General features: G+C 48.5%; 1 protein-coding gene across 3 annotated transcripts in view; it reads left to right on the forward strand.

Moving 5' to 3' along the window:
* The window catches only part of MARCHF4 (membrane associated ring-CH-type finger 4), a 108,198-nt gene that overhangs the window by 64,229 nt on the left and 21,807 nt on the right, over window positions 1-22,162 (forward strand). For 2 of the 3 annotated variants that reach the window (XM_050339447.1, XM_050339446.1), the window contains exons 3-4: window positions 7,478-7,639; window positions 16,629-16,821. In XM_050339447.1, coding sequence (XP_050195404.1) covers window positions 7,478-7,639; window positions 16,629-16,821 — 355 coding nt within the window. The remainder of the gene's footprint in view (window positions 1-7,477; window positions 7,640-16,628; window positions 16,822-22,162) is intronic. The other variant, XM_050339448.1, reaches the window with a different exon arrangement.

The raw sequence follows: 22,162 nt of genomic DNA on the forward strand, positions 1-22,162 counted from the left end.
CTGTGATTCTCTGTTTCTCACAAAAATGCATACTTTCTATTTCTTTAAACTACTTTCCTTTAAAGGAAATTGGTGTTAAGCTATGAGACACCTGGTCCTTCCTGAAAAACCTCCTTTTGGCCTTTACCAGTGGTGGCAGGGAAGCACCCAGAGCAGTTGGATAATGCCATTCTGTGGGCAAACACATGGGCAAGTTACTGTCAGATAAATATTGAAATAGCCCTAGCCTAGATTAAGTCCTTTTTTTTCCTTGTTATAATGGGAAGGGATAGGGTCACGTCCAAATATTTTACGTTAAACTCTGCAGCTTTCCTGTTTTCTCTTCTGTTACCAAGGCATTGCGTAAATGCACCCCAGCTCCCTGACAGTTCACATTAAGCTCAGTGGAGCTGTATTCAATCACCTTCCCCTGGAAATCAGTGAAGGAGCGAGGGCAGAGCCACACAGCAGAGCCACCACTCCAGAGTGCTCCAAGATGAGTCACCATAGCAAAGGCTCCTGTCTGGGGGAGCCAGAGCTGCCACTCTCTAATGCACTGGGTTTTCTGCACCCAGGAACTTCTCAAGCCTCTTCCTCCTCCTTTCTTTTCTTCAGGAGTTTTTATTCCTTGTCTTCATTTCTCTCACCCTCCTTCCTGCCCTGCAGAACTCCTTAAGGTTTTAGCAATTAAGGGAGGAAAAGAAGCCATCTTTTCTGATCCCTGGCAGAGCTGAGAGCTGATCTGTGCGCAGAGGAAATCCACCCCTGCTCCTGCCCAGCTGAGTCTGTGGCACCATTGCTTACTCTGTGGGAAAGGTGGAGTGCAGAGGTTGCTCTCAGGCTTTTCTGACATGGCACCCATCCCTGTTAATAAGCAGTGGGGATCCCATGGGGGCACATGGACAGAGCTATGAGGGGTCTTGCTTTTGAACACCCTGTTCAGAGGTGTCAGAGGAGGAGCAGGGCAGTTTGGTAAAGAGGGCAACCAACGTCATGATGCAGCTCAGGAGTCTTTTGGGACTTTCCTGTTCTCTGCTGACAAGGGCACAGCCCTGGGATGGGACCAGTCACATGCTTCTCCCCAAATCCCTGCACATGTTGTGGGGCATGAGGGCACAGAGGTTTCACCCTCTGTCTGCCTCCAACACAGCTGAGACTCTTGAGTCATCTGCTATAACTGAAAAAAACATTCTTTGACTTAAAGCATGGGCAAGCTTCACTGCTGCCCTGATGAGCAGCCAGATGAGGTGATGGTCCCTCAGCTTTGCAGTGACAGAGTCCCCAAGGGGAACAGTAATGCTCGGAGAAAGGAGTCTCTCTTCCCACTTCTCCATCCCACTCCCAAGTTCTGAACTGCCACCCGTCATTGTCTGTCTTAGCAGTGGTGACAGGCACAAAACACTGCAGATGGGAAGGAACAGAGATAACTTAAAATTTCCTTTGTCCATGGTAAGGCCAAAGGCTGTTGGATTCAGCTCAGCTGGGAAGTCATGTCTTTTGTGGTAGCAGTAGGATGAGTTTTCCAGCAGGAGGCTGCAAGGCAGGTCCCACCCTGCCCTTCTCACAGCTGTGGCTGCAACCTTTCATGTTTTCATCAGAGAGGTGCTGAAAAAGCCTGAGCAGTGTGGCAGCCTCGGCACTCCTCGCAGGTGCCGCAGCCTCCGTGGGCGGAAAGGCAATTTGTGCTGTTTTTGGAGGACTGGGAGCTCTGCAGACGTGATGGCTTTTCAGACAGGACTCGCTCTGGAACAAACACTGGGTTTCAGCTCAGGACTGTGTGAGATATACCCCTCTCCTGACCAGCACCTACATTTCCAGACATCACCAAAATACTCTTGATGGTCCCAGAGGGGTGTGTGGTGGTTTTGCTGGGTGCTTAAAAGCTGAGATGCCTGTCTACTTGCACCCAGCCTGTAGGCAGGGAGATGCCTGTGTTATGTTGTTTGAGTTCTCATTGCCCTGTCAGAGATAAGTGCCCCATTCACAGGGCTACCAGAACGGTAATATCATTGAAAATAGTGGAAAACCATAAAAAAGCAGAGCTGTGCCCCCTATACCCATATCAGAGCCCCCAGCCTGACATGCCCAGCTGTGGCTGCTCACTTGTACTGCTGAAGGGATGAGGAGCCCCAGAGGGCAACCCACACCTCTACCAAGCTGAGCCCTGCAGAGATGTGGTCCTTCCCCAGGGAGCTGCCAGGCCAAGAGCCCACATCAAAGACTGCAACCAGGTAGCCACAGGCTTAAAGCCACGTCTGAGCAACACAAAGAATTGTCCAGAGCTGGATTTTTCTTCAGTCCTTTAAGGGGGGGTTCATTTTTTCTTGCTGCTGCAAAGGTACTCATTGCACCCCAGGGCAGATCTTTCCTGCAATGGGGCAGAGCTGCCTCTGCATGCTGCAGGGATGCCCAGTCTTGCATAGGAGCTGTGGGATGAGGCAGTCCTGGTCACAGAGGTGGCAGAGTCTGGATGATTTCTTTTTATAGTTACTCACATAGGTTTTCCTATAGGTTCTCCAGGTTTTAGGGTTGTCCCCATGTGAGTCAAGTCTCTCAGCAAATTGCTGCCAAAATGGAGATTGAGAGATATATATATACACACATACACACACACATACACATCTATTTCAAGTCCCTTGTTGTCTGTTGCTGGCTGGCACAGTGCTTGCACATGTGAGGGTACTCACAGGAAGCATTTGAGCTGGTGGTAGTAACATACATGTTTAATTTCAAAGGATGGAAGGGTAGCTCTTGTAACTGTGCGTGAAGACAGACTGATCATTAGCAGATGTTTATTGAAGTTTACCAGCTCTGCAACAATGGGTTTCTCTTTGCCATCGGACTTAATTTGTTGGTAATTATGTTCCTAATATAGAAATCATTTGGCATTTATTTGCCATAATAAAACTTCCCATTGCATTTAAATTCAATGTGAAGACTTAAGTATTTTTAGGAGACACAGCTGAAGACCTGAAATTAAATATTCCTGGTTTCCTTTTCCAAACGAGACAAACTCAGATAAATGCTAGCAGTCAGATCCGTGTGTGAAGATCTGTGAGCAGAAGCAGCTGCATGTGCACACCCAAAGAGAGATGGTAGCCCTTGTCATGTGGACAAGTCATTTAACATCTTCTCATTGACCTGTCCAGGGCACTGGTTCCGTGGGTGATGTTCATGCTGCTTTGCCCACCTACTCAGGGAAAATGCACTGGTGAAGAAGAACTACAGGTCTTAAGATCACCATCAGCTATCTTGGTTTTCTGTACAGCTTGCACTTTTCAAAATGTTTGCTTTAATGGTTGTGGTAGCAGGATGTTGGTAAGTGGGCTGTTTCCAGCTGAGCTGGTGCTCAGGAGCAACCCAGGCAGCAGACATAGGTCAGCACAGCTGGAGCTGGGCCAGTCCAGAAGGCCCAGTTACACCTGGGCCGGTTACACCATTGTCCCCAGCCCTGCTGTGTTTAAAGACGACTAGGTGAGCAAATTTGCTGTACTTAATTTGCAGTTAAAAGAACAGGCCCAGGAAACACATCCCATGTCTGCCTGCTGGTGGGTGAGCAGCTGCAGCTGTGGTAGCAATGTGTGGATGGTCTCCCAGCTCTGATAAATGACAAATAAAATGGTCAGGTGAAGCACTGCCCCCAGCCCTCCACAGGGGTGACACCTCTCCTGACGTGGTTATTTTTTCCCTTGACATACTGAGCACCAGAAGCATGCACTGGCGATAATTTTTTTTTCCCATCCTTTCTCAGCACTCCTCCCAGTAGGCTTAAAATAGCAGTGGCTAGATAATCATTAACCACTTTGGTGTACTGCAATGGGTACAGATTGGGAATTCAGAAGGAGAGGACAGAGCTGGAACAGACCTGCACTCCTGCTTCATCTCCAGCAGTATTGTCCTCTTCAGGGTAAAGCCAGTTCAGCCTGGCCTTGCCCTTGCTGCTCCTAGAGACAAGCTCCCATTACAGCCAAAAATAAGAAACAATATTATATATAATTGCTTAATATATTACTCTCCCTAGAGGTAGGGAAGAGGAATACACAGGGAAGAGCATTTCCTGCATATGATGGGATGGTTATGGCTGAAGCCAGACCACACTTCCCTTTTTCTTAACTTTGTGGGGTTTTTTTTCTAATTTAGACTTGGATAACAGCAAAAAAAAAAAAAAAGTCACGTGCCCTAAATCCAAAGCGCACTTGGTTGTTTCAGAAGAACAAGATGGTACTGAGCAAGCTGAGGAGGAAGCTTGCAGCTGGGGAGCATTTCTCCATTAGTTGCTGACAAAGAAGAAATGCTGCTTAGGCTCATCCCAGTGATTGCAAAAATAAGTGTTGTGAAATAGGAAATAGACCCTTCAAAGGGTCTTTGGAGAACAGTCCCCAAAGGGAATTGTTGGGAATGCTGCTGTTTGAGCATTGGAGAATTTGTTGTGCAGAGCCATCTTCTACAAACCTGCAGAAGCAGTCATGGGGATTTAATTTCCATCTCTAATTGCTGTGATCTGCATCTCACTTTGGGCTTGCTTTTGTGTTCATGTAGCTTTTAGCAGCAGAACTCTCTGTGCAGCGAATCCTTCCTGTCTGTCACAGCCGATGGTCTGTTCCTGAGCTCTCTGTACAGCCAGCGATGAGACTCCTTCTCCTTTGCTGTACAAAGGATTTATTCCTTTAATATGCCCCTGGTGTTTGTTTTTCTGCTGGTACAGGAGTGCATGTGTGCATGTGGCAGTGTTTTACAAATGCCTGCTGTGGACAGAATTGGGCTTCACAGTATGCAAAAATAGCTGTGCACCACATGCAAGGATATAATATTTCACACGGCTGGAGAAAATGTGATAAATAGAGTTTTTGCTGGATTTGCAAAAATGAAGTAACTGGGGGATTCATCTCCACAGTTGAGTCCTGAGGTTAGAGGAGCTGGCAGGACTGCCTAGGTTGGAGCATCCCAGTTAGGGAAGAGGGACTGGGTCCCCATGGCAGTGTAGGATGTCTGTGAACATTTCTTGGCTCTGAAGAGACAAGCTCAGATTTCATAGATCAGTTATTACAGAGCCCAAGAAGTCAACGTGAGTCCAGGCTGCAGCTACAGTTTTTCTCCTGTGCCTTTGCCTTGAGGTTGTTGCTCTTAGTTCCTGCTCCGTTCTGCTCTGTTCCTGATCCTTCATCACTGATGCCTCCAGCTGCTCATTAGACAAAACCCAGGTCCTGCACTCACCACTTTGAGCCCTGCAGGAGACCCTGGTGTGCGGTGAGGTGGAAAGAAAGGCAGGGATGCTGCAGAGCTGGGAGGTTTCTGTGCTACCTCCTTGTTGCTGGGGATGCACTTGTATGCTGAGGAGTGAAGCTGTTGAGAAAATAAGGCACCAGGGTCTGAGATGAGAAGGGTACACCAGAGGCACGTAGCAGTGGTCCTTGTACCAATGGACCTTGGTATGGAAGAGGTTGGCAAGCTGGGAATCAGAGTAGCTGTGCTCTAATCATTCCCCTTTTGTATCCTATGTGGCAGAACGTGCCAGTGCTGGCTCCTTATCACACTTGTGCTGTTCCAGCAAGATTCCAGTCTCAGCAAAGGTCACAAACATGCACAGCTGAACGTGAGACCCTCAAATTGGACCTCACAAGGGAAGTTTAAATGTCAAATGCTCTTTCCCACATACCCCTTTCTCCCATCTAATCCTTTTCTGCTTCCCTTCTTCTGGTTTGTCCTGTTCCCCCTTTCCAGGTGAAAAAGGTTCATGGACCCTACAACCCTCCTTGTTCCCCGCTTCCTTTGCATCCCCTCCAGTGTGTAATGAAAACAAGTACCAAGTAGAGCTGAGGCTGATTTTGTAACTTATACAGTTATTTACAGTTTTGCTAAAATTTCATGGAAGATGACATTTCTAGGTCACCTAGCTGAAACAAATGAAACAATTAACATGTTTGCATTAGGTTTCATAAAAAGGGGTATTGCTTTGCCTAGTGTGATGCTCAGTTCCACAGGTCCTGAGACCTGATGTAGTGACCTGGAAGCTGAGACAGTTTCCCACCAGGGTTAGAAAGAGCAGGATCTGGTTCCTAACCCATGGCAGTTGGAATGGTGTCTTTTACCATATCCACCAGTGTCCATATCCAGGATCTGTAGTCCCAGTGCTCCATCAGTGATAACGATGGGGCTGATCTGTGGGTGTAGGAGCAAATATCCTCTCCCCAGCACTGAAAGTATGATGCCAGCCTTCCCTGTCCCATAGATATTATTCTGCCTTTAAAAGCTTTTACATCATGGAGCACAGCTAAATACACTATTGGGGTCTGTAGTGTGGCTTTTAAACACTAAGAGGTGAGGATTAAAATGTAATGGTTCTGTCCTTCTCTGAATAAGTGATGGCAAAAAACTGTAAAATGAGCTCCTGAGCTTGTGTGCAGAGAGGAATTTGGTCCCATGGTGAACAGGAAAATAGCAGATGGATCAGAATAATACTGGGTTTTCCTGGATACCTTGTTTAAAGCTATGCCAGAAACAAGTGAGCGAGCCAGGAGGTTCAGTGTTTTGGCCACCAAGCATAAATGTCTCTGTCACAATCCAGGATACAATTTGTCCATCTTGCTTGTTCCTGTGGTGCAAATAGCCAGCCCTGTAGGCTGTGCATTGGTATGACTGCCTGGGGGAAGTGGACAGAGGGGGGAGTGAAATTTGAGGACCTTTTCCTTGCTGGACTATGAGTACACAAAAACCTGGACCCCAGGCACACACCTGTCACCCACGGTCATGTTTGTCCCTCTGGGTCCAGGAGCACTGGGAAGGAGAGTCTTGTGTCTAACACGGCAAATGCCCAGTGCTTGCCAAGTCCTGGGAATTACCGCATGGCACTGGGCTCAGGCCAGTTCCCAGAGAAGGAACAGCACCTCCACAGCTGGCACGAGCCAGCCTGCACAGAAATTCCCAGGACTGCCACATCTGTGCTCACCCTCCTGCCTGCCTGGGCTTGAGGAAACCACCCTGGGCTGAGCAAGACTCCAGTCTGCAGCAGAGGCTGTCTCACAGCTATACCCAGCACCAACCTCACTTTCTAAAATAGGTAGTAGAGAAACAGAAACCTGAGCAGTGAACCAGTGATATCTGGTTGCCAGCAGAGCTGTGTCCACTGGTTGTGGTCTAGTGTGGGTCCTCTAGTGTCTAGTAAGAGTTGTGCTCATCTAGTTTTTCCTTCAGTGGTGATTAGGCACTCCTTATCTACCCAGCTGTCTCTTCCCACAAAAAAATGTAAGACCCAAGTATTTGAGACCATTACATCCCTGTCAATCTCTGTTCACATCAGCCAAGCATTATTAGCGGGAAAATGAAAGGAGGCAGCATGATTGCCTAAGCCAAACCAGGTAAAAAGGAACAAAGATCAAATGGGTGGACGATGGAGCTTCTGCCGTGCCATGCCGTGCCACGTTGTGCTGTGCCGTGCTGCACCATGCCTGTGAGAGGAGGGGAGGAGGGGAGCCTTGCTGATGCTGTCTCTCTCTTTCAGGGGGAGTTGCTGAGCCCGTGTCGATGCGACGGATCGGTGAAGTGCACGCACCAGCCATGTCTGATCAAATGGATTAGCGAGAGAGGCTGCTGGAGCTGTGAGCTGTGTTACTACAAGTATCACGTCATTGCCATAAGCACAAAGAACCCTCTGCAGGTAAAGGTACTAGAGACATTTCAAAGTCTATTTATTCTTGTTTCAGTTTTTGTTTCTGGGAGCAAGTGGATTTTACCTGTGTGGGTTTTCCTTCCCTGTGCACAGGAACTCATATGTCTGAGACACTTAGAAAGGGTTGTCAGGGGCTGGTCCACGGAGGCCCCATGTTCTGCTCAGTGGTTCCAGGGGCATCCTTCAGGAGTCAGCTCTTTCTCTCCTTGGCAATTCTTACATTCACTTGCCTTTTGTTGAAAATTCCAGTGTGTCCATGATAGTGCTGCAACCCCTCACAGCCACTGAAATGTGTTCATCCACTGGAGACCACAGGGATGCCACTGTCTCCAGGGGCAGAGCCATTATGGGATTTGCTGCAACAGAGGACACAGTCTGTGACAGTGACAGAGCAGTATGGTGATACTCCACTTGTCTATAGTTGTTCCATTAACCTTGATCTCCTCCTGCTGAGACTCCTCTGTGCTAGCATGAGGGATGGAGGAGGCAGATGGAGGGTTCTTACAGTTCTCCTCTTGCCACTTTTTTCATTTTACTGCTCTCCCATGATTGTGGCATGGCACAAGGGGTATTGACTCTGATACTCTGGTCTCTCCAAGCCTGATTCTTGATGGACTTTTGCAGATGTGCATACAACAGGTAAAGCACATCTTGAGTTAAGTGGCTGTGAAAGTCATCTGACGACCCACCTTCTTTCTCTTCTGAGTTCAAAAGCATTGTGGTTTTATAGGCCCCACTGCAGACTGGTAATTTAAAATCAAGATTCAGGAAGGGAAAACTGTGTGACTATTAAAAATGGGATAAGTTATCCTTAATAGCTATTGATTTATTGAGGGGGCAACACTTGAAGATGGATTAATGCCTCGGACATTAGGAAGCACATCACATCCAGGCACTACTGCTTAATCAGCATCATCTGGACTGGAGAGACATTACAGTGGTTTAGAGGCCAGAGTGATGTCTGTGGGGATGTCAGTCTGTACAGTTCTTGGCTCTCTGCAGGTCATTCTCTACCAGGAGGCAAGGACTGTGCTAGTGATGGTCCCTGGTTGTGCAGGGTTGAGGGGGAGTGCAAACTCCTTCTCTCTCCTTCAAAGTGTGGCCTCTGTGCGTCCTTTTCCAGCCCTGAGGTCACTAACCACAGTGAGGAAACAGGGACAACCCTTTAGGACTTCAGACTTAAATGAAGAAGGGAAATTAGAGGAGCATCATGGGGAAGATTTGCTATTGGGAAGGAAAAAACCTGCCTGGTCTCTGAGAGTCCCTACAGCTTCTGATTCAATTTTCCATGAGCCCTGGGCTGGAGATATCAGTAGTTTCATCCCAAGCCTCAGACCCAGAGTGTTTCAATTTTTTGGCTGTAGTAACTGAGAACAGATTGAAACACAGGAGGAGGGATGTGGACAAAGCAGCATTTGTTTATTTCTGAAAAGCTGCTCCTTGACTGCCCTAATGCTTCCTATGTCTCCAGTCAGGGATGTGATGCTGAGCAGCACTGAAGGTTTGTGGATGCAGATTTGGGAGCGTGTGTGTTGCCAGCACTGCCTTTAATGAATGACCTCCAAGTACTCTGCACTTTCAGGTGGTTTAGAGCAGTGACTTTCTTCCTATTTCTCACTCAGCTAAAATTTGTTGGAGCTGTTCACAGACAAAATCTCATCCTACATACATGTTTCAGAGCCTGTGCAAAGCATTGCTCTTTCTGGGCTCCCCTGTCAGAAAATGGCCTGATCTGCTGGCCTTTGGCATGAACACTGAGTGGCAGGAATAAGTGAGTTAGAGAGCTCAGCTCTGGGGAGCAAGGGTTCCAGAGGACTGTGCAGATCCCAGCTTGGAGCCTTCATGTTGCTGGCTTAGACTTCACAGCACTTCTTTCAGAAGCACTGGGAGATTTGAAGGGTGGGTAGAAGCAACTGGAGTGAAAAACCACTTGGTTTGGAATAAATGCAGCATGTGTAGAGTTACAGCTGCGTGCCTGGGTGCCTGTCTGGTGCCAGCACAAAGGCACTGCTGGGAAGCAGATGCTACACGAGCACTAGTTTCCAAAATCCTGTGAGAAGTGGCTGATGCACCAGGGCTGGACTTCCCATTGGGCCCCCCATAGGCCCATCACTACGCATGCCTTGTTCCTCAGTGGCTCTCACCATCTGTGGAAATGCTGGGAAATGGAGATAGAGAGGACATAGGAGCTGCAGTGCCCTGACACTGTGTCCTGTAACAACTTGTCACAGCATGTGCAGGTGGGAAGAACATCCTTTCTGCTCAGTCTTCATCCCCCATGTGCATAACATGGGCCAGCTGGACATAAAAGCATATCTCCAAGTAAAGCCTCAAAGTCCCTAACCTTTCTTCTTAGGGTCTGCTGGAACTTCTGCCCATCTTTATTCTTAGTAGAAATCTCTGAATTTCTCAAATCCAATTTTTGGAGCGCAAATGCTGTAAGAAGCCATGGTCATCTGTTTATTCCAGACCAACCATAATACAGGCAAGGACCCACAACCCTCATCTCCTTGTCAAATGAAAACTGTTTGGGTGATGGTGTGAGCCTGGCTGGATTCTAACCAACAACATGGCCTGCCTATCCCCTGTGTCCTCTTGTCTGATAGACTGCTGGAAAGCCAAATCCAGGCAACTGGCAGGTCCAGGGCTCCCTGAAGCATGTCCAATTGGTCTGAGCAGAGCAGCACATCCAACACCCACATATTCCCCAGGATCTGCATGTTTCTCTGCCCATTTTGACATCTGCACATTTTTTGGAGTGCTTAGGAGCACAGCATGGGCCAGATGTGTGTGGAAACTCATGGTGTGGGCAGAGAAGTTACAGCCGGGTTCATGCATAATTAACACAGACTCCTTCCAGCCTCCACGCTATTATGATGTTTCATACCAGAGAGAGACCTTTAGTCTGGTATTTTGGCAGAATTAATCTCTATAAATTAACCCACCCTGTCCTCTCTCCCTGGATTGCAGGCATTTAAGAGCAAAGGTCTTAAAGCAGCAACACTGCTGACCTGCTGAGACTAGGGGATTAAAGTTGTTAGACAACACGGCAGGTGTCCTGCCAAGCAGCAGTCAAACAGAAAATGAGTAAAAATATCCCACCAGCTGTGAGCAACCAGAAGATTCAGAGCTTTTGTCCATCCATCCATCCATCCATCCATCCATCCATCCATCCTCTTGCTCTCCAGTCTTCCAGTCACCAAGACAGGAGTCATGGGCATGACGGCTTTCAGTGCTCCTCTCCAGTATTGCACAATAGTTGTGCAAAGCCCATGATTTTAAAAAGACCCTGAAGACCCAGGGTTTTAGGAGCACATGATAGTACTGCCTGCACCCTCGGGCTGAGACATAGTGGAATAGGTATCTGCATGGTGTGACACTGCAGGGTATTTAATGTGTACAGATCTTTTATAGTCATTCCTGAGCCATGTCCACTCTGATGCTCTGTTTGCTTTTATTTGCTTCTATTCGCTTCTATTCACATCTTCTGATGCTTCTATTTGGCAAATAGAAAATCTATTTGAACCAACCTTCCCAGACCTTCAACTGTCTGCAGTCTTGGGTAGTTCAACTGATTGCAGTTGGTATCGCTGACTCTTCCTGTGTTGTGGGCTGTTTCAGCTCCAAAGATTCTCTGTTATCCGATGCTGGGGTTGGGATCCAGTCTCCTCTGGCTCTATTTTGTCTGTGGTGGTGCACTGTTAAGAGCTGATGAGTGCTCTTATATGACCTCCTCATCAGGACACTCACATCTGCAAGGAGGTGGCTGAGGTCACAGGGTGTTTGAACTTCAGCCTGAGATCCTGAGCTAAAAAGCTTGAGGGAAGTTTGATGATGTCTCCTGGCTGTCCCATCCTGCTGAATCAGTTGTGCTGAGTGTGAGCTTTGCCTGGTCCCTGCTGAGCTTCAGCAGTAGCTTGCAAGCAGTGGGTGCAATCACTGCAAGAGGGACTTCTGGTCTGTGTGTTATAATGGGAACTTTCTAGTATATCGATGCTGAGTCTTACCAGATGCTCTGGCGCATGGAAGAGAGGGTTTTCACCACTGCATGTTTCCATTACGTGGCTCTACTGGACCCTCTCTCCTCCCTGTTGCCTTTCTACTATCTGAATAAGCCACAGCATCTGTAAGTGTACAGCAGGGAGGCTGTGCCAACAGTGGTGGCATAACTTTGCTTGGTGAATTTATAAAAAGAAAAGCCATCCTCCAAAAGATAATTGAGGAGGATGGCCAGGGCCTTGGGACAGCAGCAAGGGGAGAGCCAGACCTAAGCAGTGCTGGAAATGATCCTTTCCAACCTTCTAGGAAAAAGCTGTTCTTGCTTGTGACCCTGGGTCTGAGAATTAAATCGCTGACTAGCACAGCTCAGGATGTTAATGATACGTATTAAGGGGACATGTCAGATACAGCAATAAAAATAAACTGAACTGCCTGAGGCAGGCATGGGGGAGCTCTCAGGGGAGTGTAGGAAGGCTTTTCCAGCAAACAAGGCTTCTTTGCAAGCTGCTGCAGTAAGACATAGACATCTTACGCAGGCAATAGCTGCCTTGAATCTGCCAGTGCTGGTGCTTGGGAACTTTTGAAGACTGCTGCTGCCAAAGAGAGAAATACAGATCAGGCCTTAAATATTATAGTAATGACATTATTCATCTGTGTTACATTAGCAGCTGCAGGTTTTCACTCACAAGCCTCCAAGCAGAAGCACTGAAGCAAACAAGGGAACCAGGTTTGTCCCAAGTACTACACGTAGGTTATGAAACAGCGCAAGAGAATGAGTTACATGAGTGGCAGGCACTGGTCCCAGCTTGGACCTTGGCTAAGGTCATCACAGATGTCAGACCTGGACTCCTGAGAAACCCTTTCTGAAGCATCTGGGTTGCAGAGCTTTGCAGTTTGGGCAAAATGGGGAAACTTGGGGAAATTGATCCAAGAGAGACTGGTGTATTGCACCTGCAGATCTGGGTGGTGTACCAAAGCACTTGGCCGAGGGAGGTGGTAGCAGAGGACAGAGAGACAGCTCCAGACAACTTTTTCAGAATGGATCAGAGGGCTGGAGCCCTTTTTCCAGCGTGGATAGCAAACCATCACAGAGAGCTGGTTGGGCATGTTCTGAAGCCATTGTGAGCCTGGAGCTCACAAAGCTGCTCCTGTTATCCTGCAGAAGCCTTCAAAGCTTTCTGGTACCACCAAGTCCTTAGTTCTGTCCCATTCTGCACTGGCAGAGCATCTGTAGAGCTTTCTACCTTCCTAAAGGTCACATCCCTGACTGACAGCCTGGGTGAGCTGCTGGTTGTTAAAGGTGCACTTCAGTGCAGCCCAGCAGCTACTGGGAACTCAACAGTCATTATCAGCTGAAGGAAGAAGGGCTCATCTTTAGGTCTCTCCCCACAAGGTGGAATTGCTTAACACTGTGATCTTGCTAGAGCTTGAGTATTTGAGCTGGAGATTTGGAGGGAGGGGGCCATGTATGCAGCCAGGCATTCAGACAAAGAGCTTTGCGGGTTTCAGATGTGCCAGTAAAGGGACACTGCAGTGTTGCTGAGACCTTTCTTTGCAGTTCTAGTGGTGACCCAAGGATTAACAGGGTCACCTGCCAAATCCCTGGTCTGCTGGTCATAATGACAGTGGAGAGGGGCTAAGAAAAGATGTGATTTTGTAAGGGCTGTTATGAAATCTGAAAGGCACAGTGCAGTGATTGAGGTGGGCTTCCAAGGCCAGAAATGCAGAGACACATCAAGCCCAGCTCCTGCAGCTGAAATTCATCAGCCCATTCCACCTCTGAACAGCTCTTGGACCCTTCTACCTGTGTACTCACTGGCTAACAGGCTTTATCTTCTATCTCACTCCTTTTCTCCTCTCTGTGCAAAAGCCTCATACCCTAAGTTGTGTAGCAAAATGGAATTAAAAGATGAAAAATAATTACTCTGGTTACTGGTGGCTCAAGCTAGATGTGGGACACTAAATTGCAGTTCTCAGGGTTGCCAGAGAAGAAATACAATATTTATTACTTGCTTTTATTTTTTTTCCTGGAAAATATTAAATTCTTCTGCAAGCTGGTTATTTTCCCCAGTGTTCAGCTCTGACCCATTTACCTCCTTGCCAGAGGGTAATCACATCCCAGTGCCATCTTCTGAACAGAGTCAGGACTGCCACTGTGTGTGTCAGTGTCACTTAGTGCCAGATGCAGGGGGAGAGCCTCCTACCCCCTGGCACGGCTGACAGACTCCAGCCTCTTCATTATCCCCACAGCGAACTGCCTCGCAACCACTGCCAGCTGAGCAGTGTCAGGCAATGTCCCTGCTGCTGCTCCAGCCTCTCTGTTTCCAACCAAGAGGAGCAGGGTTTAAAGTTTGCACCCAGATCTGAATTTTCTGTACTCTGAGCTCCGTCCCCTTAGACAGTGTATTTAGTACTGCACCTAAGCCTCCCTTTCTCTGCAAAACAGTGGAGTTGGTTGTCCATGGCTGCTAGTTGTTCTAGCCGTTCCTTCTTCTTTTTCTGTCTTTAATTGCTACCTTGGAAGGACCTGTTGCCAGCACAGGCCTTGCAGTGTGCCAGACAGATGGTGAGGAGTCAGTCCATTACCTCCTCGAGAGAGAGAAATGATGCAGAATGATTTGGCTGGCACAGGCGCACGCGGGTCAGTGTGAGGGACCTGCAGGAAAGCCTTCGCACGCAGCACCAGCCTGTGCTGCCTGCACTCCCATCCCCTTGGCATCAGCCAGTTACCAAATAGGGTGGGGGAGGTCTGGGGACAGCTGCAGTGCTGAAAGTGCAACCCCACACACATATCCCAGCTCCCTTCCTGGTACATGGATTTAGTCCTGAGCTGATGGCACTGCAGATTTGTCCTGCGTTGGCTTATCATAGTGCTGCTGAGAACAAAGCTGAAGAGCTGATGGGAGGAAGGCATGGCTGCTGATCTCATCCTCAGAAACCAAATTTGGGGGCAATGGGTGCTGGGTGGCCTTTGCTCGGTGTTGTGTCAGGAGAGGAGTTGCACAGCTGTGACCTTCCTGTGGACTCCAGCACCCATGCACCTTGCCTTGATCCGTTGGGACTGGTACCACCGAGCTTCCAGCCCTAAGAGGAGTCTGTTCACTACATCAATGTCTTAGTGGCACAAAGAGGCCACTTGTGTGGCTGGATTTGGTGGAGGCATGGAGCGGTTTGGGCTGTGGCAGAGTGGGAATGGGCTGTTGAAGGGATCACGGAGTGTCCTCAGTATTTGGTGTTTGCCTTTGGCTGGGCCAGCTTCTGGGGGAGATGGTAGGAAGGGGACTGGGACTAGCAAGCCCAGGGAGGGGATTGGGTTTAGCTGAACCCAGTCCTGCTTCAGCAGGGAACAAGCTCTCTCTCTGCTCAGCAGCTCTATGGCCATTTACTCTGTGGCCAACTACGAAGTAGCTGGTACCACCCACCTCACTGATGCTGCACATCCAAGACAGACGATTTGAGGGCTGTCTGGCCTTGCAGGATGTAAGCCAAGGAGCAAGGCTGGCAGAGGCAGAGCAATCTCCTTCCAGTTGCAGCCCGCAGACCTCAGCCTCAGGCTGAAGCTCTTCTCTGTTCCTCTCCAAGTCCAGCCCTTTTCAGAGGAGAGCATTCAGTTCAGGGGTTTGCTCTTTGGACTGGCAGCAATACCATGTATGCCTGTACCAGGACACAGCCACCTCTTATCCTTCTTGCACTTCAATCAGGGTTCAAAGTCCTCCTCATCTTGCAAAAAACATTCCTAATCCCTGTCTGACTTGGGCATTAAAGAGTAACCCAGCAACTGAACTCCTTTTTACCCTGCGGAAGGATGGGACAAGCTTGACAAGTGCCCTGCTGTCCTAGGATATATCTGACAATCATGCAGGGTGCTGAGGTCTCAGAAGAGATGACACTTCACGGGGACACTGGATTTGGGCAAAATCTGGGCTAAACATTTTCCATTCCTCTGAATCTTCTGTACCTGCAGGAGGTTGAAGTCCGTCTTTGTTTATCCTTCTGCCAGTCCCACTGCGATTTCAAGGGCATGTATCTCACAGCTAGAAGTGGCCTATATACTTGGATGCCAGGAGAGACTGCCTTTCCCCAGCCTGTTTACGTGCTTGATTTTTGATTTGAAGGAGAGGCTGTGGACCATGTCCCCAAGTCTTGTTAAAGACTCCTATTTCTGCTCTTGGTTTTATAGGGCAGTTTCCTCAGCAGTGTAAATCTGAGTGGGGAGGTTTTATGCTGGATGACAGAGAAGAGTCCAGGCTTAGGATATTTATAATGTAGCTTGTACGAAGCTATTTGACATAGTGAATGGATTTGGGAGAGTTATTTCTATTTTTTTCCTTCTTCTGAGGAAGGAGCAATGACGTTTACCTTGGAATACAGCCTGAATCTGTCATCACCTAAAGGCAGGGTGTCCTGACCACAGCAACTTGTGTTGTTTGCAGCAAGTTCTGTGGGATGTGCATTGCCACTGCAAGATCCTACCTAGGGCTGTGATCCTGTCAGATCTCACAAAGTGGCACAGAGCCAGCTCATGTGAGGCCTCCGAAAGAAAGCTTGGCTCTCTGAGACACTTACGTACTAGGATGCTCTGGCTGAGGATGCTGTCTGGCCTCTATTAGAGGGAGCAACTGAACTTCCTGGTTTGTGATCACCATCACAGATCTACTGTCGTGGGGATGTTATTTTTGGTGTGTTGCCCTCGTCTGTCATGCCTCACTCAGGTCTGTACGCTTTACTGGTGAGATGCAGGATTCCTCTCTACTCTTCATCAATGCTGTCAGGAAACATGGGGCCATGTGCTGGTGAACTACTGCCATGCTCCATCCCAGATGTGGACCAGGTAAAAGCACCTATATAGCTCACAGGTGCTCTTTGAGATCTCCAAAACCACCGTAATGATGTAAAACAATGATGTGCCCCAAATAACTAATGTCTTATCTTTTTTCCTTCTTCCCTCCCTCTTGTCCCCTCTCCCTGTTGCCTCCCCTTGCAGTGGCAGGCCATCTCTCTGACAGTCATTGAGAAGGTTCAGATAGCAGCGGCCATCCTGGGTTCCCTCTTCCTCATCGCCAGTATCTCGTGGCTCATCTGGTCGACCTTCAGTCCTTCAGCCAAATGGCAGCGCCAGGACCTGCTCTTCCAGATCTGCTATGGAATGTACGGCTTCATGGACATTGTCTGTATAGGTGGGTGATCGTGTCTCACAGCGCAGCCAAGGGTGCCCACTCGCTCACCTGTGGAGAGGAGCAGGAGATGACATGGAGAGCCAGCTGATGCAGCTTGGCTTGGATTGAGCATCCATGGCTTTTCCTCCTCTTTGCTTTTGTGACACCTTCTTTGCTGTCATCTCTACTCCTCTGGACGGCCCCAGAGTGTCTCCGTGGCTGGGATGGCAGAGGGACCTGCAGCAGCCCCAGAGAGAAACAAATCTCTCCTCAGATCAAAAGTGGATGGGGAGGTCTGGGGGAAGCTGGGAAGTATAAGGCTTTAAGGAAATTCCTTTCTGTCTGGAATAGCTAATTCAGGGACTGCCCTGTGAGTGGGCATGGCAGGGTCTCTCCACATGCAGCTCCTTGGCTCTCCAACCCAGTCTCTCTGCCAGGCAGAGGTGGCAGCCTCTTCTTTGGTCCACCAAAGCTGCAGGTTGCATCCAGGTCATGGACCAGCCTGGGGTACTTATCAGGTTACTAGTTCAGAGCAGCTCTGAGGATGAAGCCATGTCACTCACAGTGCAACTGCCCAGAGGGCATAGCAGACGCTGGCAGCCTGGCCCCAGAAGTCTCCCTGGGAGCTCAGGCTTTAGTCCCAGTGCAGTTCTGCAGGATGGGGGGAGGCAGCTGCCAGTACCTGAAACAGTTACTGAAACAGTCTGGTGAACACTGGCAAGCTCCAAGTGTGCTCCTGAGCAGTGTCCACCCAAGCACAGGCACTAGATAACATCAGTTCAAGTGACCCTGACAGGAAGCAAAGATGGGACCAGAGAGTTCTTCATGTCTGGTTCCTCCCATCACTGGTATAAAGATGGAAGGAGCCCTCCAAAACTCAGTGGAAAAGGCAATTCTCTTGGCTTGGTGGAAATGTGTGTGTGTGTGTGGATAGAGCCATTCCAGAGGGAAGGACCACAGCCCCTAGTTCAGCCCTCAAGAGAAGCAGGACAGAGCAGCAGTTGGTGAAATTTGGGTACAGAAGTAAAACAGACCCAGTGGCAGGGACAGAATTCTGGAGTGCACACCCTGGTATCTGGTTTCAAATGGCTCTTGGCTTCAGCAGCCTTCCAGCATGGGACTTGGGCCTTCCAAAACCAAGGACAATTCCTCCCACTGTTGCCACCACTGTGCTAGCAATGAGAGGTGAGCTTGGCCTGTAGAGATGATCCTGCTCCTTCATGAGATGCTGATGGAGCTACCACATCTCCCCAGGAACAAATAGTGGCAAAGGGACTGAAAGAGAGATGGGCAATAGCCACTGGTGATGTCCTCTTGTTGGTGGAACTGAAAGAGGAAAAAAATTATCCCTACACATGTGTGATGTGCATTTGGCGGAGGACAGAAGTGGAGAGCTCTGGCCTGGGCAGACATCAGTAACATGGTTAACTGGCTTTGATAAAGCTTCAAGAGCTGAGGGGAACTGATTAGCTCATCTGTCAATAGGAGCTAAATCCTCCCACACAGCAGAGAATAAACCATGCCAGTCTTGAACTGAAGGGGAACTGGGAAGACAGATTCAGATTTGAGGTTCTTTTTTGTTGTTGTTGTTCATTTTTCTAAGGATCTGGCCTCTGTTTCTCTTTTCCACCTTCTTGGAGGGAAAAATAGGCCCATTTGCATCTCCACAGATGTCACCATTAAACTTAATGCCCTAAGCTGAGAGCTTTGACTTTTTTCCAGCTAAAGAGCAAGCAACCATCCCATTTGCAGGAAAATTCCAGAGTCGTGACTTGGGGCAGCCCCCTGTCTCATGTTCTTCCCTGCGCAGCTGGGGTGCCAGGCATGCTGGCTTTCCCACAAACTCAAAAGCCAGTGGGAAGCATTACAGATGCAGTGAGTTAACATGTCTGTATGTGGGTTCTCTTGCCCAGCACTCAGAAACTACCCAGAGCTGGCTCCACTTGGGCTATGTGCAGCACGTCTGCCTGTGCTGCCAGGCAGCCCACCCATGCTCAACCAGGAGAGGTGATGTTCTGGACCACGTGAGCCTCTGTATCCATTTCTGTACAAATGTGCATGCTGCCAGCGCTCTGCCCCTGCCACTCCATGGTGTAAAACTTGCTTGTATAGTGCATCTGTGCTCTTCACAGTCCCAGCTGCTGCTGCTGCTGCTCCCAGCTCAGCAATGGAGAGGAGAGGAGCTCTGAGCAGTGCTAACTGAGGTCGGGTGTTCACTGTCCTCCCCACCTCCTCCTCCTCCTCTTCCTCTGCCCAGTTTGAACTAAGTGAGACGGGATCTTCACAGGGATCTGTGACTCCCTGGCTGTTCATGTGGTCAGGTCTCTCCTCTGAGGGACTTCTCTGTAGCCCTGCAGATTTCGGGAGGCTGAACTAACACAAACCAAAAGGCTAGTCTGTCCCATTTAGAGGCCAGGCCAAGTCAGGCCAGTGGAAGGGATTCATCAAAGGGAATTCTCTCCTATGAAGAAGGTCTGAGGGTGTTGGGGTTGTTCAGCTGGAGAAGAGAAGACTCTAGGGATACCAGTTTTCCATTACATAAAAGGGCCTACAAGAGAGATGAAGAGGGACTTTTTACAGGGGCATGTAGTGATAGAACAGGGGTAATGGCTTTAATTTGAAAGAGAGTAGGTTTAGATTAGATATAAGGAAGAAATTCTTCACTGTGGAGGTGGTGATGCAGTGAAACAGGTTGTCCAGAAAAGCTGTGGATACCCCATCCCTGGAAGTGTTCAAGGCCAGGATGGATGGAGTTTTGAGCAACCTGATGTACTGGAAATGTCCTTGCCCACAGCAGAGGGGATGAAACTAGATGATCTTTGCGATCCCTTCCAACCCAACCCATTCTATAATTCTATGAACACCACAGCTGAATTTAATTCCTCATTCATTATAGTTTTGTGCAACTGTGATGGATGCAGCAATTCCAGCTCCCTAGAAGGCTTGCAGTGAGTTCTTCACTGTGGATCAGCTAATCTCCCTTTCTTTATCCTTCTCCCAAACCTGGCTGCTTCATGCAGGGTCTTTTGAGCACAGCTGGGCAAAGCCAGCTTTGGAGATTGAAAGTTCTGCTCCTGACTGCCAGCATGGCCCAAGCCTCTTGTTACTCCTCCCTGGGTTTTAGTTCCACTTCTGCAAGTTCAGGATAAAACCTCTCATGGATAATTGCAGTGACAACATATCTTTAAACACTGGAGTGCTGTCTGTGCAATCCAGTGTCTCTTCCGCTGCAGTACAGTCCTTTTCCCCTTTTGCGATCCAGCCTGTGGGTGTGTAGGAAAAAATTTAGGAACTATGAAATGTTCAGTCATGGGGAAAGGGTAGGACATTAGGTGTCCTGCCTCAGATCACACACTTGTTTTTTCCAGCTAATATAACACACACGTTGTCTGTACATTGTTTGGTAACAGGCCAGGCAGCCTTAGCTAGCAGGTTATACTGTAGGTCCTACACTAATTCTGATTGTTTCTTCCTCCAGTTTGACCCCCAAGTTTTGCTTTCACTGGCAGAGGAGCAGAGGTTTGAAAGACAAGGTACTTACTAAAGAGCAGATGTTCTGAAACAGAGCTCCTTCAGCTGTCCTTGGATGCCTCACATGCATTGGGTAACCAGGGACATTTGTCCAGGATGCCGGGGTTTACACACTCTGTCACTGGAGGTGCTCAGCAGGACACTTCCTCTGGCACTGTGGAGCCTCAAAGCTGGAGAAGTCATTAAATCTGCAGAGACCTGAATAACGTCAAACAGGGAACACACACCTAGTCAGCAACTGCCCAGCTGTTTTGTGTGATCTCTCTACCAAGTCATTAAGGGACTTAGGTAGCAATTTGCCAAGAGAGAGGTATCTGTGGCAGTTTACATGGGTAATCCCATGGCAGCAATGGTCTTTCCGATGTGGAGTCAAAGTGGAGGGCATGAGTGCTCCCTAAGTACAGATCATTTTGTTGTTGTTACCTTCACATGAGCCATACTTGATCTGTAATAGTCAGATCGTCTCAAAGCTGAACTCTCAAAATACGTCTGTTAACTCAGAGACTATTGATCTATGCAACAAAATCCAGGGGTCCTGAGTTTGACCCTCAACCACTAGCATTCAGTAGGACACTCCTTTTCTTTGGACCTTGCTAGATCCTAGCGTGCTCCACAGAAACAATTGGAAGGGACAGATAGCATTTTCTACCTCTTCACCCACCATGGAAATGAAACTACAACCAAAATGCAACCATTCTGCTCTTCATGACCATCAGGACAGATGGTAGGGCCCCAAGGACCAGAAGCTACATCCATCTGGGCAAGATGTGCAAGAGGGTCTTTCAACATTTTTCTCCCCCGTGCTCTCAGACATTTAACAGGAGGGCAGGAGGAACTGGCAAGGATTGCTTGGGATTTGTGGGAGCCTCCAGTACTGGTTTTTTTTAAGAACCTGTTGGAAAACATATGTCAAGAACAGGTTGCAGAGAGATGATCCCAGTTTGTGAAGGAGGAACCGATTAAATGCTTCTTGGTATCCAGCCAGCCTCAACGTCTTTGATTCTGATCTCTTTCATCTGTGCTATCTCTGGTCACGTCTCTAGGACAAATATGAGAGTTGGATTAAACTAGAACCTGGTGATGGTGCCAGCATAGGTATTGCTCTTCTGTGAAGCCGTCTACAACACAGAGATTTGAAATCAAGGCCCAGGAAAGGAATGAGATGTGAAATGGGGACTGTCCATTTGATTAACTGTTCTCCCCATGGTCCATGAGAGGTAAATCCAGAAAGCTGACATGGAGATTAGCAGAAATGAGGTTATTGAAATGCACAGATAAATGGAATGAGCCTTCGTAGGCCTCAGTTACTGAGTAGGGAGAGAAGCAGCTAAGAGCTGGGCTGTAAATCCTGAGAGATGCCTGCCTATTAATTAAATTACAATCCTTGGAGGAGAAGGGAGGGGTTTGCCTTTCTCTCTGTCAAGGTGCAATTAGGGAAAGCCAGTGTTTGTAGATTAGGGTGTCATTTGGCATCAGTAGTACAGAAAACCATCTCTTGTTAAACACGGAGGAACTCTGCTAGCTAATGAGAACATGTCACAGCCTAGGCTCAGGCACCACCAGATCCGCTCCGACGGAGAAGCTCGTCCCAGGAGGGCCCATGGCAGGCTGTGTGTTCAGGGCTGTCACCATTAGGGTTTGTGTGTGCTGTCCTGCTTGGACTCACACAGGGCTGTCCCTGAGCTTGGCATGCTGGAGGGTTTATCCTCAGCAATGCAAAACTAATCCAATCTGCCTCTCCTTGGATCACTGTCTGACGGGGACTGTTGCTTTGTCCATGTCTACCAGTCCTTGCTCTCTGGCTCACCCTGCCTCGGTGCTGACAACAGTG

Source organism: Myiozetetes cayanensis, unplaced genomic scaffold, assembly GCF_022539395.1.
Source record: "Myiozetetes cayanensis isolate MyiCay16 unplaced genomic scaffold, myiCay2020 scf9, whole genome shotgun sequence".
NCBI lineage: Eukaryota > Metazoa > Chordata > Aves > Passeriformes > Tyrannidae > Myiozetetes > Myiozetetes cayanensis.